At 47.1% G+C, this 17,915-nt stretch overlaps 1 protein-coding gene across 2 annotated transcripts in view; it reads left to right on the top strand.

The window, feature by feature from the left end:
• LOC311138643 (sodium- and chloride-dependent GABA transporter 2-like) overlaps positions 1-16,433 on the top strand; it is a 107,007-nt gene extending 90,574 nt beyond the window's left edge. For both annotated transcript variants that reach the window (XM_084173420.1, XM_084173419.1), the window contains 3 exons: positions 14,845-14,945; positions 15,117-15,287; positions 15,579-16,433. In XM_084173420.1, coding sequence (XP_084029546.1) covers positions 14,845-14,945; positions 15,117-15,287; positions 15,579-15,698 — 392 coding nt within the window. In that variant the 3' untranslated portion in view covers positions 15,699-16,433. The remainder of the gene's footprint in view (positions 1-14,844; positions 14,946-15,116; positions 15,288-15,578) is intronic.
• The last annotated feature ends 1,482 nt before the right edge of the window (positions 16,434-17,915 follow it).

The following is a 17,915-nucleotide window of genomic DNA, read 5'->3' as shown; positions in this document are numbered from 1 at the left end:
GGTCACACTCAAGTGACGGTCCCCTTCCCACCCAGAACAAATCCTGTCACAGGTCAAATTTAACAAATGACCACTTGTCAGCTGTTCTGAGAATCTCTACATCAAAGATGATAGCAGACTTTGATTCCCTTGCCAAGAGAGGTGACCAGACCCATTGTTCCCATTAAGACTAGAATAACCGTGACTGGGGTAGGCAAGGATTATGCTTTTTCATGTTGATGGTTATGCAGTGAGAATTATCCAGCAATGCACTTGGATACAGGTAATAACTAATCAGTCAGATTTGGGCTGAGGTGATTGGATAACTGTAAATATGGCTCACAATGGAGATGAGAATTGTTCCTTCATATGATTTCAAAAACAGACTATTCCAAATTAAACGGATGCTCTTACCATATGTTTCACTCAAATGTTAGAATCATTTTATTTTTAAACATCTGCTGTTACATTTTGCATGTCTCCAGTCATTACATTTACATTTACGTCATTTAGCAGACGCTCTTATCCAGAGCGACTTACAAATAGGTGCATTCACCCTATAGCCAGTGGGATAACCACTTTACAATCACTTATTTTTATTTTTATTTTATTTTTTAGGGGGGGGGGGTAGAAGGATTACTTTATCCTATCCCAGGTATTCCTTAAAGAGGTGGGGTTTCAAATGTCTCCGGAAGGTGGTGAGTGACTCCGCTGTCCTGGCGTCGTGAGGGAGCTTGTTCCACCATTGGGGTGCCAGAGCAGCGAACAGTTTTGACTGGGCTGAGCGGGAACTATGCTTCCGCAGAGGAAGGGGAGCCAGCAGGCCAGAGGTGGATGAACGCAATGCCCTCGTTTGGATGTAGGGACTGATCAGAGCCTGAAGGTACAGAGGTGCCGATCCCCTCACAGCTCCATAGGCAAGCACCATGGTCTTGTAACAGATGCGAGCTTCAACTGGAAGCCAGTGGAGTGTGCGGAGGAGCGGGGTGACGTGAGAGAACTTGGGAAGGTTGAACACCAGACGGGCTGCGGCATTCTGGATGAGTTGTAGGGGTTTAATGGCACAGGCAGGGAGCCCAGCCAACAGCGAGTTGCAGTAATCCAGACGGGAGATGACAAGTGCCTGGATTAGGACCTGTGCCGCTTCCTGTGTAAGGCAGGGTCGTACTCTCCGAATGTTGTAGAGCATGAACCTGCAGGATCGGGTCACCGCCTTGATGTTAGCGGAGAACGACAGGGTGTTGTCCAGGGTCACGCCAAGGCTCTTCGCACTCTGGGAGGAGGACACAATGGAGTTGTCAACCGTGATGGCGAGATCATGGAACGGGCAGTCCTTCCCCGGGAGGAAGAGCAGCTCCGTCTTGCCAAGGTTCAGCTTGAGGTGGTGATCCGTCATCCATACTGATATGTCTGCCAGACATGCAGAGATGCGATTCGCCACCTGGTTATCAGAAGGGGGAAAGGAGAAGATTAGTTGTGTATCGTCAGCGTAGCAATGATAGGAGAGGCCATGTGAGGATATGACAGAGCCAAGTGACTTGGTGTATAGGGAGAATAGGAGAGGGCCTAGAACTGAGCCCTGGGGGACACCAGTGGTGAGAGCACGTGGTGCGGAGACAGCTTCTCGCCACGCCACTTGGTAGGAGCGACCGGTCAGGTAGGACGCGATCCAGGAGTGAGCCGCGCCGGAGATGCCCAGCTCGGAGAGGGTGGAGAGGAGGATCTGATGGTTCACAGTATCAAAGGCAGCAGACAGGTCTAGAAGGACAAGAGCAGAGGAGAGAGAGTTAGCTTTAGCAGTGCGGAGAGCCTCTGTGACACAGAGAAGAGCAGTCTCAGTTGAATGACCAGTCCTGAAACCTGACTGGTTTGGATCAAGAAGGTCATTCTGAGAGAGATAGCAAGAGAGTTGGCTAAAGACGGCACGCTCAATAGTTTTGGAAAGAAAAGAAAGAAGGGATACTGGTCTGTAGTTGTTGACATCAGTGGGATCGAGTGTTGGTTTTTTGAGAAGGGGTGCAACTCTCGCTCTCTTGAAGACGGAAGGGACATAGCCAGCGGTCAAGGATGAGTTGATCAGCGAGGTGAGGTGGGGGAGAAGGTCACCGGAGATGGTCTGGAGAAGAGAGGAGGGGATGGGGTCAAGCGGGCAGGTTGTTGGGCGGCCGCAGTCACAAGTCGCAAGATTTCATCTGGAGAGAGAGGGGAGAAAGAAGTCAAAGCATAGGGTAGGGCAGTGTGAGCTGGACCAGCAGTGTCATTAGACTTAACAAACGAGGATCGGATGTCGTCAACCTTCTTTTCAAAGTGGTTGACGAAGTCATCCACAGAGAGAGAGGAGGGGGGGGGGGGGAGGATTCAGCAGGGAGGAGAATGTGGCAAAGAGCTTCCTAGGGTTAGAGGCAGATGCTTGGAATTTAGAGTGGTAGAAAGTGGACTTAGCAGCAGAAACAGATGAAAAAAATGTAGAGAGGAGGGAGTGAAAAGATGCCAGGTCGGCAGGGAGTTTAGTTTTCTTCCATTTCCGCTCCGCTGCCCGGAGCTCTGTTCTGTGAGCTCGCAATGAGTCATCAAGCCACGGAGCTGGAGGGGAGGACCGAGCCGGCCGGGAGGATAGGGGACACAGAGAGTCAAAGGATGCAGAAAGGGAGGAGAGGAGGGTTGAGGAGGCAGAATCAGGAGATTGGAGGGAGAAGGTTTGAGCAGAGGGAAGAGATGATAGGATGGAAGAGGAGAGAGTAGTGGGAGAGAGAGAGCGAAGGTTGCGGCGGCGCATTACCATCTGTGTAGGGGCAGAGTGAGTAGTGTTGGAGGAGAGCGAGAGAGAAAAGGATACAAAGTAGTGGTCGGAGACATGGAGGGGAGTTGCAGTGAGATTAGTAGAAGAGCAGCATCTAGTAAAGATGAGGTCAAGTGTATTGCCTGCCTTGTGAGTAGGGGGGGACGGTGAGAGGGTGAGGTCAAAAGAGGAGAGGAGTGGAAAGAAGGAGGCAGAGAGAAATGAGTCAAATGTAGACGTAGGGAGGTTGAAATCCCCCAAAACTGTGAGGGGTGAGCCATCCTCAGGAAAGGAACTTATCAAGGCGTCAAGCTCATTGATGAACTCTCCAAGGGAACCTAGATGACAAGGATATTAAGCTTAAATGGGCTAGTGACTGTGACAGCATGGAATTCAAATGAGGAGATAGACAGATGGGTTAGGGAAAAATTGAGAATGTCCACTTGGGAGAGATGAGGATTCCTGTGCCACCACCCCTCTGACCAGATGCTCTCGGGGTATGCGAGAACACATGGTCAGACGAGGAGAGAGCAGTAGGAGTAGCAGTGTTTTCAGTGGTAATCCATGTTTCCGTCAGCGCCAGGAAGTCGAGGGACTGGAGGGTAGCATAGGCTGGGATGAAGTCAGCCTTGTTGGCAGCAGAACGGCAGTTCCAGAGGCTGCCTGAGACCTGGAACTCCAGGTGTGGGGTGCGTGCAGGGACCACCAGGTTAGAGAGGCAGCAGCCACGCGGTGTGAGGCGTTTGTGTAGCCTGTGCGGAGAGGAGAGAACAGGAATAGGCAGAGGCATAGTTGACAGGCTGTAGCAAATGGCTACAATAATGCAGAGGAGATCGGAATGAAATGAACTAAACATCTGGGAAAGGAGAGAGTAAAAACCAAAACTCCCAAATATAACTCTCCCAACTTCACCTCAGAAACTATAATTGTTTCACTGAACCACCCGAATAAAACCAACTTCCACTTTAGAAATTAGAATTGTTGTGAACTACAGCGGTTCAATGTTTCAAGGAATAGACTCAACTTACTTTATTCAGCTAGCTAACTATGACGCTATAGCTAACTAGCATGCTAGCATCCAATAACACACAGTTTAGCTCCAATACTTGGTTACAACAAACTACCAATAGTGTGTTAACACACTAAACAGATAATTTGTGTCCGTGTCTAGTTCCTTTCATAACGCAGCAATAATTAAACGTTGGCTAGCTAGCACAAATATATTGTATTTAGCTGCTACAGTACAGCTAGCCGGTCGTGTTGGCTAGCTAGCAATGGCTGCTGTGTTGACTTTGTTTGAATAACGGCGGCGCTGCGAACAAATGTAGCTGGCTAAAAGGATATTGTATTTAGTTGCTACCGTTGCTAATAGCTACTCGCCAGCAGTCCAGGAGGTGAGTTAGCTAGCTAGCTAGCTTCGTGCTACACCCGGCACACTCCACGAGGTGAGAGTTGCATGGAGCCCCAGGCCGAGGGAGATTGACAGTTATTTTGTGTTTCTTCCATTTGCGAATAATCGCACCAACTGTTGTCACCTTCTCACCAAGCTGCTTGGCGATGGTCTTGTAGCCCATTCCAGCCTTGTGTAGGTCTACAATCTTGTCCCTGACATCCTTGGCGAGCTCTTTGGTCTTGGCCATGGTGGAGAGTTTGGAATCTGATTGATTGATTGCTTCTGTGGACAGGTGTCTTTTATACAGGTAACAAGTTGAGATTAGGAGCACTCCCTTTAAGAGGGGGTCAAATACTTATTTCCCTCATTAAAATGCAAATCAATTTATAACATTTTTGACATGCGTTTTTCTGGATTTTTTTGTTGTTATTCTGTCTCTCACTGCTCAAATAAATCTACCACTAAAATTATAGACTGATCATTTCTTTGTCAGTGGGCAAACGTACAAAATCAGCAGGGGATCAAATACTTTTTTCCCTCACTGTATATCTATTTTTAAGTTTGCATATTGTAACTGTAAGTTTGATTGTACTTTACAAGGGTAGAGATGCAGGATCTCTGTGTGTGTTTGACTGTGTCTCTGATGTTATAAATTATATCAATTTTGTTCACAAAAAACAACGGTAGAGATGGTACAAGGGTAGAATTGTTCTGCAAGCATATGTACACATACAGTACACCATTAGTTGCGTGTCAATGTGAAAATTTTTAAAGGCTTCACATGTTTTGTCACGCATATAGTATGTGGCCCTTCACTTGGTTTCAAAAACTCAATGTGGCCCTTGAGCCAAAAGGTTTGCCCACCCCTGAAATACATCATAGACATAAAATGGTTGAAATTAACATTTAAAAAAAATTGTGGCTGGGTGTACATCATTCTATACAATCAGTTTCGTGTTAAATAAACTCACTCTAGAGAAATTAGAGGAATTCTCAGAAACTATTATTTGAAAAAGGTGGCCATCTGAGGCAAAATGGTTATTAAAAGCACCACACATTTCCATGTAGTCTATTATGGGACCAGAGGCTGTCATACCCTGCAGTGGCAATGAGGGGGTGGAGTTTTGTTTCAACGATTTGACCACTTTCCAGAAGTTATCTGGATTACCACCACTCTCAGATACACAATTCAAGAAGTATGTTGATTTTGCTTTTCCGGAGATAGACATTTATTTCTCAAATGTCTGAAGGAATCAGCCCAGGCTATATTTATTTCCCGTACTTTCTCAGACAATTCATGTGTGAACCAAGGATTAGGTCTGTCCTTTAACCATCGTTTTTTATACGGATCATGCTTATCTGCAACAGCATTAAACAAAGTAAAGAGTCTTAAAATATGTAAAGAGTCTCTGGATCATTAACATATTTTAAGACGTGCCTTGTAGAGGCTATATTTGTTGCACCCGTGAGTGAGAATGCAGTACCCCCACAGAATACAGTAATATACTGTATTCTAGAAATTCTAGAAACCTTGTCCTGAAACTCTACAGTAATTGACTGTCCAATTGCTGCCAGAGTGGCAGCAAGTCACAAACCTTTAATGGTTGAGTGGCTGGCCATGTCCTTTTGATCTGTTTTGCCCTGTATTCACTGTCAGTGGTATAAAACAGCTTTTCAATACAATTCAACAATAATGTACTGTATTGCTGTTTTGCTGTATACTGTATTTAATTCCGCATACTATAAATGATGGTGCATTGTAGAAACATATTGTGGAGGAGAAAGAATCGCTGGGTCATTAACATATTTTAAGGCGTGCCTTGAAAGTGGCTATATTTGTTCCACCCGTTAGTGAGAGTCCTGTATCAATTTAAGTGATATGTGGTAGTAGTTCCCTAACAATAAAACATGTATATAGGGGATCAGTCTTAAACCTATAATGGTTGAATATTCAACCATGTCCATCTGTTTTGCCCTGTAATCACAGACAGTTTGGAAGACTTTGTTTAGGCCTCTAGAAGTGCAAGTGATATAAAACACCTAGTATTAATATGCTGTAATAATCAAATGCCTAGCAGCCAACCTGCTTGCTCCAATCCCTTGTAATCAGGGGTTGGAACCGGTTCAGGGAACTGAATCAAAACACAGAAAATAATGAAATTATTCGAGGAACAGAATCAGAACTGGGAACGAAAGTGATCTATACTTTTCTGGAACAGAACCGTTATTTTAAAAGCATGGGAACCGATTAATAACGTTATTTTACATTACAAGCATATCGCAACAAAGGGCCTATGCAAAGCCCTCATTCTGTCACTCAAGGTGTCTGCCTGCCAGCTGGAAATCTTTGCCATTGTGCGTATGTAGACTACCTGCCCCTCCCCCTCCGAAGCATCCCTTACTATAGCCTACTGACGACGTTACAAGCGTGATTCAGAAATTAGGGCGAGAGATTTTTAAATAGAGAAGAATGGATTAACTTTTTCAATGCTAGTTAAGGATACTATAGTTATCACGTTTCACATTTTGATTTACTAACTACAAAAAGGTAAGACGTGTTTTTAATTCTAGTGCTGCTCTGTACACACAAGATTGTTAGCTCTGGTCCAACGTTAAGCCACATCTCTGAAGTTCAAAGACATTCAAAATTCCTCCATAGAAGCCTAATTCAGATAATGCATGTCATAACAAGATGGCCAGCACTTCAAGCCAAGCCTCCTCCTCCACCCTCTCTCGCTCTCTCCCCACCCGCAAAATTTCAGTCGCATCTCGCGCCATACACTTGTCTGTCCATGGTGACTGGCAGCACAGTGCAGTGTGTGTGTTTGTCTTTCATTATGATTAAACCATGCTGTTACGGCAAAATACTGTTTGCTCTTAATTACTTCCCTATAAAGATGAAATAGCTTACCCACTCCTTAGCAAGCTGCTCTATCCACACTGATTGGTGAAGTGATTTAATGTCGAGCTAAATGTAAAAAGGAACAGAAAATAACGATATAAAGCAGCACTTTTTATTGGTTCGACCAGTTCAGAACTTTATATTGCTGTTCGGAACAATGCAACGGAAAGAAAGAAATATGTTATAAATTAGAATTTGTATTATATGTTACGAATTTGCTAAACGTACAACATGTTATGAATTTGCTAAACGTATGGTATGTTACGAATTCTAGCTAGGTGGCTAACTTTAGCTAGTTTAGGAGTTAGGTCAGGGATGGGCAAACCTTTTGGCTCAAGGGCCACATTGAGTTTTTGAAACCAAGTGAAGGGCCACATAATATATAGTACACTACTAGTGTACTGTATGTGTACATATGCTTGCAGAACAATTCTATCCTACACATTTTTCACAAAATTGATATAATTTATAACAACACAGACACAGTCAAACACACACACAGATCCTGCATCTCTACCCTTGTAAAGTACAATCAAACTTACAGTCACAATATGCAAACTTAAAAATATATATATATATATTATATGACTAGAGACATGCAGAATGTAACAGCAGGATCTAAAATTTGAGTGAAACATATGGTAAGAGCATCCGTTTCATTTGGAATGGTCTTTTTGAAAGCATATTAAGGAACAATTCTCATCTCCATTGTGAGCCATATTTACAGTTATCCAATCACCTCAGCCCAAATCCGTCTGATTAGTTATTACCTGTATCCAAGTACATTGCTGGATAATTCTCACTGCATAACCATCAACATGAAAAAGCATAATCCTTGCCTACCCCAGTCACGGTTATTCTAGTCTTAATGTGAACAATGGGTCTGGTCACCTCTCTTGGCAAGGGCATCAAAGTCTGCTGTCATCTTTGATGTAGAGATTCTCAGAACAACTGACAAGTGGTCATTTGTTAAATTTGACATGTGACGGGATTTGTTGTAATTCATGACTGAGAACGTTTGTTCACACACATATGTGGACCCGAATAAAACAAGCATCCTTTGGGCGTGATTTTTAAAGTTTGAAAACTTTGTTTCATTCAGTGAGACATATAACTGGTCTATTGTTGCTGTTTTGTAGTTCTCCTTCAAAGTACTGTCACATTGGATGTCGATGAGCTCCAATTGTGTGTCTGGTGGTGCTTTCTCACTGTCGAAAGACAGGGGGCATGATACAAGCTCCAGCTCAGTCTCAATCTTGGTGAAGTCTGAGAAGCGGTGGGAAAACTCAGCATGCAGGTCGATCAAAGTGCTACTGTATGTCTCAGTGCCGCACTGCGATGTGGGCGCGTTAAGTGCGGCCAGTGTAGGAAAATGAATGAGAGACCGGCTGCTCATTTGTCTGGAGAACAACATAAGTTTAGCCTTGAATGCTTTCACGTTGGAACACAGTTCATGCACAAAAACACAATTTCCCTGCAGTTTCACATTTAGATCGTTCAGATGCCCCAATATGTCCACACCGAAAGCAAAGTCGCCCAGCCAGAATGTGTCTTTCAACTCGGAGAAGTCGTCAGCTTTACCAACCGGATCAAGGAACATACCTATCTCCCCGCTCAGTTCCCACACACGGCAAAATACTTTTCCCAGGCTTAGCCAGCGCACATTTGAATAGTACAAGTCCTGGTGCTCTGCCTCTGTGTCATTGAGCAGCTGAATGAACTGACGATGGTTAAGCCCCCTTGCCCATATAAAGTTGAAAAGTTTTACAACACACTTCGACAACATTTTCCAGCTTTAACACACTTTTAGCTATCTTGCTTGAAAAATGACGATTGAGATTATATTCCTTAAAAACGGCAACACTTTATTGGCAAAAGTATTTTGCTGTCCATTCTTCTTTAAACACACTACATTTAGAGCCACTCATTTTCGCAGCACTAATTTTTCACGTCAAGAGTCGTCAAGCAATGAAGTGGCTATGATGACTGAGCGGATTCTGATTCTGACTGTAGGTCCAAATACAGAGCGCGCTGCCAGGCTACAGTGCCATCTATTGGAGGTTGTTTGTATATCATGGAATGAGTAATTTAGGCCAAAAATCGTAACTCAAATATAATAATATTTAATACATTTAAAGAATGTCTCGCGGGCTGGATTGAGTGCCCAGCGGGCCGTACTTTGCCCCCCCCCCCCCCCTTGAGTTAGGTTAAAGGGTTAGGGTTAGGGTTAGGAGAAGGGTTAGAAAGGTGTTCTTAATGTTTTGTACACTCAGTGTACAATTGAATATAGGATGAAAAATATTTGTTTGCGTTTCTACGTGGAATCTTCCACACACTTTCAATGTATACATAGTTCTGATGTTTATGTTGAAATTAAATGGATGTAACAACCTGTTAGTCAGGTTAAGTCAATGTATTCAAATGTAAGTTTTACCCATATTTCAATGTTTACAACGCTGGTTGAAATGAGATGAAAACAGTACCGGTTGATTACTTTTTAAAAATCCAATGTATTTTCCACGTTGATTCCACGTCACAATACGTTGACAAATTACGTTGAAACAACGTTGATTCAACCAATGTCTGCCCAGTGGGTATCCTGTGTCAAGGGGTGCTGAAGGTGGGTGTGGTGCAGGAATCAAGCGCAGGACGCAGAAGCTCAGTCCAAAAGACTTTAGTGAAAATTTCACGTAGTAAATGAGCACAATAATCCCGGAGGCGAAATAACGGCGCACACAGGCGTCAAACAAACGGCGCACTAACATGTGCGAAAACCTCTCCAAACACTGGAGGGAAGTACGTAGCTCAAACACCAAAACAGAAGAGCAATCACACACAAACACAGACACACACAACGAGAACTAAATAGGACACTAACGAGGACTAACTAGACACAGGTGTACAACATCAAGACAAAACCAAACGAACATGAAACATAGATCGGTGGCAGCTAGTACTCCGGGGACGACGACCGCCGAAGCCTGCCCGAACCAGGAGGAGGAGCAGCCTCGGCCGAAACCGTGACAGTACCCCCCCTTGACACGCGGCTCCAGCCGTGCGCCGACCCCGGCCTCGGGGACGACCAGGAGGACGTGGAGCAGGGCGCGCGGGATGGTCCCGGTGGAATTCCGACAGGAGAGATGGGTCTAGGATGTCCCTCCGCGGCACCCAGCACCGCTCCTCCGGGCCGTACCCCTCCCACTCCACGAGATACTGGAGACCCCCCATCCGGCGTCTTGAGTCCAAGATGGACCGAACGGTGTACACCGGAGCCCCCTCGATGTCCAGTGGGGGCGGAGGAGTCTCTCCTATCTCACCTTCCTGGAGTGGACCAGCTACCACCGGCCTGAGAAGAGACACATGGAACGAGGGGTTAATATTCTTATATTCAACAGGTAGATGTAACCTATAACACACCTCGTTCAATCTTCTCAGGACTTTAAAAGGCCCCACAAACCGCCGACCCAGCTTCCGGCAGGGCAGGCGGAGGGGTAGGTTTCTGGTAGAGAGCCAGACTCGATCTCCGGGTGCGTACACCGGCCCCTCACTGCGGTGGAGATCGGCGCTCGCCTTGTGACGACGGATGGCCCGCTGCAGGTGGACGTGGGCAGCGTTCCACGTCTCCTCCGAGCGCCTCATCCAATCATCCACCGCAGGGGCCTTGATCTGGCTCTGCTGCCAAGGTGCCAGAACCGGCTGGTAACCTAACACACATTGGAAGGGGGTTAGGTTGGTAGAGGAGTGGCGGAGAGAGTTCTGGGCCATCTCGGCCCAGGGAATGTACCGAGCCCACTCCTCAGGCCGGTCCTGGCAATACGACCTCAGAAACCTACCCACATCCTGGTTGACACGTTCTACCTGCCCGTTACTTTCCGGGTGGTACCCTGAGGTAAGGCTAACCGAAACCCCCAAACGCTCCATGAACGCTCTCCATACTCGGGAGGTAAACTGGGGGCCTCGATCAGACACTATATCCTCGGGTACCCCGTAATGCCGGAAGACGTGGGTAAATAGGGCCTCTGCGGTTTGTAGGGCAGTAGGCAGACCCGACATAGGGAGAAGACGACAGGCCTTAGAGAACCGGTCCACAACGACCAGGATGGTGGTATTCCCCTGAGAGAGGGGAAGGTCTGTCACAAAATCCACCGGGAGGTGGGACCATGGTCGTTGTGGAACAGGCAGGGGTTGTAACTTACCCCTGGGCAGGTGTCTGGGCGCCTTACACTGGGCGCACACCGAGCAGGAGGAGACATAAACCCTCACATCCCTGGCTAACGTGGGCCACCAGTATTTAGTGCTAAGACAATGCACTGTCCGGCCAATACCCGGATGTCCAGAGGAGGGTGACGTGTGAGCCCAGTAAATGAGTCGATCCCGAATCTCGAGCGGAACGTACTTCCGACCCTCAGGACACTGTGGAGGGCTGGGGTCGGTACGCAACGCTCGCTCGATTTCGGCATCGACCTCCCACACCACCGGTGCCACAAGACAAGACTCCGGTAGTATGGGAGTGGGCTCAACGGACCTCTCCTCCGTGTCATACCGCCGGGACAGCGCATCTGCCTTACCATTCTGGGACCCAGGGATGTACGTGATTTTAAATACGAACCTGGTGAGAAACATACTCCATCGAGCCTGGCGAGGGTTCAGTCTCCTCGCTGCCCGGATGTACTCCAGGTTCCGATGGTCAGTCAAAATGAGGAAAGGGTGTTGAGCCCCCTCAAGCCAATGCCTCCACACCTTAAGGGCCTGAACTACAGCTAACAGCTCCCTGTCCCCGACGTCATAATTACGCACCGCCGGGCTGAGCTTTTTTGAGTAAAAAGCACAGGGGCGGAGTTTAGGTGGCGTGCCGGACCGTTGAGAGAGAACGGCCCCTATACCAGCCTCAGACGCGTCCACCTCAACCTGAAAGGGTAATGCGGGATCCGGATGCGCCAACACCGGAGCCGACGTAAACAGGTCCTTCAGTCTCCTAAAGGCCCTGTCCGCATCAGCTGACCACTGCAAGCGCACCGGATCCCCTTTCAGAAGGGACGTGATGGGAGCTGCCACCTGTCCAAAACCCCGGATAAACCTCCGGTAGTAATTCGCAAAGCCCAAGAACTGCTGCACCTCTTTGACAGTGGTTGGGGTTTGCCAATTACGCACAGCGGACACACGATCCACCTCCATTCTCACCCCTGACGCGGACAACCGATAACCCAAAAAGGAGACCGACTCCTGGAAAAAAATACATTTCTCTGCCTTGACATATAGGTCGTGCTCCAACAGCCTCCTCAATACACGACGCACCAGGGTTATATGCTCGGCTCGGGTAGACGAGTACACCAGAATGTCATCAATGTACACGACCACCCCTTGCCCCTGCATATCCCGGAAAATGTCATCTACGAAGGATTGGAAGACTGATGGAGCATTCATCAACCCATATGGCATGACGAGATACTCGAAATGACCTGACGTGGTACTAAACGCTGTTTTCCATTCGTCGCCCTCCCTAATGCGCACCAAGTTATACGCGCTCCTGAGATCCAGTTTTGTGAATAACCGCGCTCCATGCAATGACTCCCTCATGGTCGCAATCAGAGGGAGTGGATAACTGTATTTCACAGTAATCTGATTGAGACCACGGTAATCAATGCACGGGCGCAACCCTCCATCTTTTTTCTTCACAAAAAAGAAGCTTGAGGAGGCGGGAGAAGTGGAGGGCCGAATGTATCCCTGTCTCAAAGATTCGGCTATGTAAGTCTCCATAGCTTTTCTCTCCTCTTGAGACAAAGGATACACGTGGCTCCGTGGGAGCGCTGCTCCTGCCTGGAGATCAATCGCACAATCCCCCTGTCTATGAGGAGGCAACTGCTTCGCCCTAGTTTTACTAAACACGAGAGCTAAATCCCCATATTCAGGCGGAATGTGCAGTGCGGGCACTTGGTTTGGACTTTCCACCGAAGTCGCCCCCACGGAAACACCCAGACATCGCCCCTCGCACTGAGCAGACCACCCATCGAGAGCCCTCTGTTGCCACGAAATAGCAGGGTTATGTGTGCTTAACCAGGGAATTCCCAGCACCACTGGGTACGCAGGAGAGTCGATCAGATACAGCTGTATAGTCTCTTCATGACCCCCCTGCGCACACATCCTAAGTGGCGCTGTGATCTCCCTAATCAACCCCGACCTCAACGGGCGGCTATCTAAGGCATGAACGGGAAAAGGTTTGTCAACAGGTAGGAGAGGGATCCCTAAATCTAAACAAAACTTCCGATCAACAAAATTCCCTGCTGCGCCTGAATCTACTAGCGCCTTATGCTGGGAATGAGGTGCAACCTGTGGAAAACAAACAGGTATACAAAAGTGTGCAACAGAGAGCTCTGGGTAAGTGGGGCGTCTACTCACCTGGGAGGGCTCCCCAGTGCGTGGCCTGTTGTCTTCTCCCCTGGAGAACCCTCCCCAGCACCTGGCCGCAGTGTGCCCTCCACGACCGCACTTGGTGCAGGAGACAGGCCCCCTCGGGCTCCTCCTCCTCCTTTCTCTAGCGCCGGCACCCCCGAGCTCCATAGGGCTCGGCTCGGAGGTGCCGGAGGGCGGAATGGACGGACCCCCCTCGGGACGTCCACGGGTGGCCAGCAGGGTGTCCAGACGGATGGACATATCGACCAACTGGTCGAAGGTGAGATTGGTATCCCTGCAGGCCAACTCACGTTGAACGTCCTCCCGTAGGCTACATCGAAAATGGTCGATGAGGGCCCGTTCATTCCACCCTGCGTCCGCCGCTAGAGTCCGGAACTCCAGCGCAACCGCCTGTGCGCTCCTCCTCCCCTGTCTCAGGTGGACTAGACGCTCCCCCGCCGCTTTGCCCTCAGGTGGATGGTCGAACACGGCCTTGAAGCGACGGGAGAACTCGGCGTAGGAGATGGTGGTGGCGTCCATCTTCCTCCACTCGGCGTTGGCCCATTCCAACGCCTTGCCCGTGAGACAGGAGATGAGGGCGGAAACGCTCTCGTGTCCCGAGGGCACCGGGTGTACAGTGGCCAGGTAGAGCTCCACCTGCAGGAGGAACCCCTGACACCCGGCAGCTGTTCCGTCATACGCCCTCGGGAGCGAGAGCCGAATCCCCCTGGGTTCTGGACCTGGGACTGGTGGACCGGCCGATGGGGTTGGCAGGGTAGGTGGAGGTGTGGGTACCCTTCTGGCCTCCCATCGGTGCAGGGTGTTGATGACGTCCTGTAGAGCGGTCCCCAGTTGTCGTATCTGGTCATCCTGGCCACGGACATGCTCCTCGAGCGACTCAGGCGTGACTGTTGATCCTGCTGATTCCATTCAATTGGTGTGTGATTCTGTCAAGGGGTGCTGAAGTTGGGTGTGGTGCAGGAATCAAGCGCAGGACGCAGAAGCTCAGTCCAAAAGACTTTAGTGAAAATGTCACGTAGTAAATGAGCACAATAAGCCCGGAAGGCGAAATAACGGCGCACACAGGCTTCAAACAAACGGCGCACTAACATGTGCGAAAACCTCTCCAAACACTGGAGGGAAGTACGTAGCTCAAACACCAAAACAGAAGAGCAATCACACACAAACACAGACACACACAACGAGAACTAAATAGGACACTAACGAGGACTAACTAGACACAGGTGTACAACATCAAGACAAAACCAAACGAACATGAAACACAGATCGGTGGCAGCTAGTACTCCGGGGACGACGACCGCCGAAGCCTGCCCGAACCAGGAGGAGGAGCAGCCTCGGCCGAAACCGTGACATCCTGTAACATGTCTGTCTATGTCCAAGGTGCTGAACGCTTCTGTGACAACATTGAGGAAATGATTGGTTATAGGCCCTCCTTCCTGGTGAAGTATTGTTGGCTCTACATTACCCCTACTATCTGCACAGTGAGTTTAAACCCAGTCCATTTTTATCATTATTTAATTAATTATTTTTATTTATGGATACAACTGCAATTATGTTTATAAAACTTTCTGCTGTCTATCAAATGTCAAGGCAAGACATAATCAAAACAACAATGAAACAACATATTTCGGACAACTTTTTTTCTCTTCAAGGGAACCTTTGTATTCTCCCTGCTGAAGTACAGCCCTTTGAATTTCAACAACACATATGTGTACCCATGGTGGGCCTACTGGCTAGGCTGGTTCCTGGCTATGTCCTCCCTCTCTCTCATCCCCATCACCATGGTCTACAAATTGTACCGGGTCAAAGGGACTTTCTGGCAGGTCAGTGGCACTGTATTATGGGAAGTTTTCCCTGGAACATTTAAAAGTGTGAATGATTGCACCAAATTAAGATTCTTGTTGTTGCACTTTGTCATATTTACAAAGTCAACAATCTAGGAAGTTTAAATGAAAAAGGCAAAATACAATTCAATTAATCTGATCGGAAAGGCTGGGACCTTTCATCTGGTCCTTTCATCTCTAGCATAGAGTTGCTGAGCTATTCTGAGATTTGTAAGAATACTTTTGCAGCAAATTGATTATACTTATATTGAGACCTCTTTGCTTCCCCAGCGCCTCCAGGCAATCTGTCGGCCAGCAGATGACCTTCCTATGATGAAGGAGGAGATGGCAGGTCTCTATGCTCTGGACCGTGTTACTGACGATGAGAAGACATACAGCAATAATCTATAGACTGACTGACTGTTCTATTACTTTTCGGCCTGGTTTCCCGGACACAGATTAAGCCTAGTCCTGGACAAAACAAATTTGGGGATGGAGACCATGCTTTTTCGTCCAGGACAAGACTTAATCTGTGTCCGGGAAACCAGACCTTTTTTAGTCTATTCTAGTCTATTTTTGTAACTTAAAATATATATATTAAGGGTTTTGGGGGGCTTTGTGTTTTATATAGTTAATGTAGCTGCTCAGAGTTGTGCTTGAGTAATTGGGGGTTATTGGGTTTGGACTGCAGTATAATGTATAGTGAGTGCAGTATCATATAGTTTTATTTAGCTTAATCAACTTAATATCTATAGCATAATGTGAAAAATCATAGCAACATCTTTTTCTTATATGAATGAAATGATTAGTGGGTTGTAGACCATTCATAAAATAGCTACACCTAGATCGCCTAAACATTTTGGGCCGGTTTCCCAGACACAGATTAAGCCTAATCCTAGACTAAAAAGCATGGTCAATGGAGAATCTCCATTGAGCATGCTTTTTAGTCCAGGACCAGGCTTAATACACTCAGTATACAGTCGTGGTCAAAAGTTTTGAGAATGACACAAGTATTGGTCTTCACAAAGTTCGCTGCTTCAGTGTTATGAGATATTTTTGTCAGATGTTACTATGGTATAATTACAAGCATTCCATACGTGTCAAAGGCTTTTATTGACAAATACATTAAGTTTATGCAAAGAGTCAATATTTGCAGTGTTGACCCTTCTTTTTCAAGACCTCTGCAATCCGCCATGGCATCCTGTCAATTAACTTCTGGGCCACATCCTGACTGATGGCAGCCCATTCTTGCATAATCAATGCTTGGAGTTTGTCAGAATTTGTGGGTTTTTGTTTGTCCACCTGCCTCTTGAGGATCGACCACAAGTTCTCAATGGGATTAGGGTCTGGGGAGATTCCTTGCCATGGACCCAACATTTCGATGTTTTGTTCCCCGAGCCACTTAGTTATCACTTTTGGTTGGGAGAAGTTGCTCTCGGAGGATGTGTTGGTACCATTCTTTATTCATGGCTGTGTTCTTAGGCAAAATTGTGAGTGAGCCCACTCCCTTGGTTGAGAAGCAACCCCACACATGAATGGTCTCAGGATGCTTTACTGTTGGCATGACAAAGGACTGATGGTAGCGCTCACCTTGTCTTCTCCGGACAAGGTGTTTTCCGGATGCCCCAAACAATCGGAAAGGGGATTCATCAGAGAACATGACTTTACCCCAGTCCTCAGCAGTCCAATCCCTGTACCTTTTGCAGAATATCAGTCTGTCCCTGATGTTTTTCCTGGAGAGAAGTGGCTTCTTTGCTGCCCTTCTTGACACCAAGCCATCCTCCAAAAGTCTTCGCCTCACTGTGCGTGCAGATGCACTCACACCTGCCTGCTGCCATTCCTGAGCAAGCTCTGCACTGGTGGTGCCCCGATCCCGCAGCTGAATCAACTTTAGGAGACGGTCCTGGCACTTGCTGGACTTTCTTGGGCGACCTGACGCCTTCTTCACAACAATTCTACCTCTCTCCTTGAAGTTCTTGATGATCCGATAAATGGTTGATTTAGGTGCAATCTTACTAGCAGCAATATCCTTGCCTGTGAAGCCCTTTTTGTGCAAAGCAATGATGACGGCACGTGTTTCCTTGCAGGTAACCATGGTTAACAGAGGAAGAACAATGATTTCAAGCACCACCCTCCTTTTAAAGCTTCCAGTCTATTCTAACTCAATCAGCATGACAGAGTGATCTCCAGCCTTGTCCTCGTCAACACTCTCACCTGTGTTAACGAGAGAATCACTAACATGATGTCAGCTGGTCCTTTTGTGGCAGGGCTGAAATGCAGTGGAAATGTTTTTTGGGGATTAAGTTCATTTTCATGGCAAAGAGGGACTTTGCAATTAATTGCAATTCATCTGATCACTCTTCATGTCATTCTGGAGTATATGCAAATTGCCATCATCAAAACTGAGGCAGCAGACTTTTTTTTTTTAGGGGGTAGATCAGCTTAATATTGCAGATAGATTGGAACTTCCATCAATGTAATTGTCTGCATCACTTCCAATCCCCCATGTTTTTATATACAGTGGGGAGAACAAGTGTTTGATACACTGCCGATTTTGCATGTTTTCCTACTTACAAAGCATGTAGAGGTCTGTAATTTTTATCATAGGTACACTTCAACTGTGAGAGA

The sequence above is a fragment of the Coregonus lavaretus genome (genome assembly GCF_964263955.1).
Source record: "Coregonus lavaretus genome assembly, chromosome: 12".
NCBI classification, from domain to species: domain Eukaryota; kingdom Metazoa; phylum Chordata; class Actinopteri; order Salmoniformes; family Salmonidae; genus Coregonus; species Coregonus lavaretus.
This window is presented reverse-complemented; position numbering and strand designations above follow the sequence as displayed.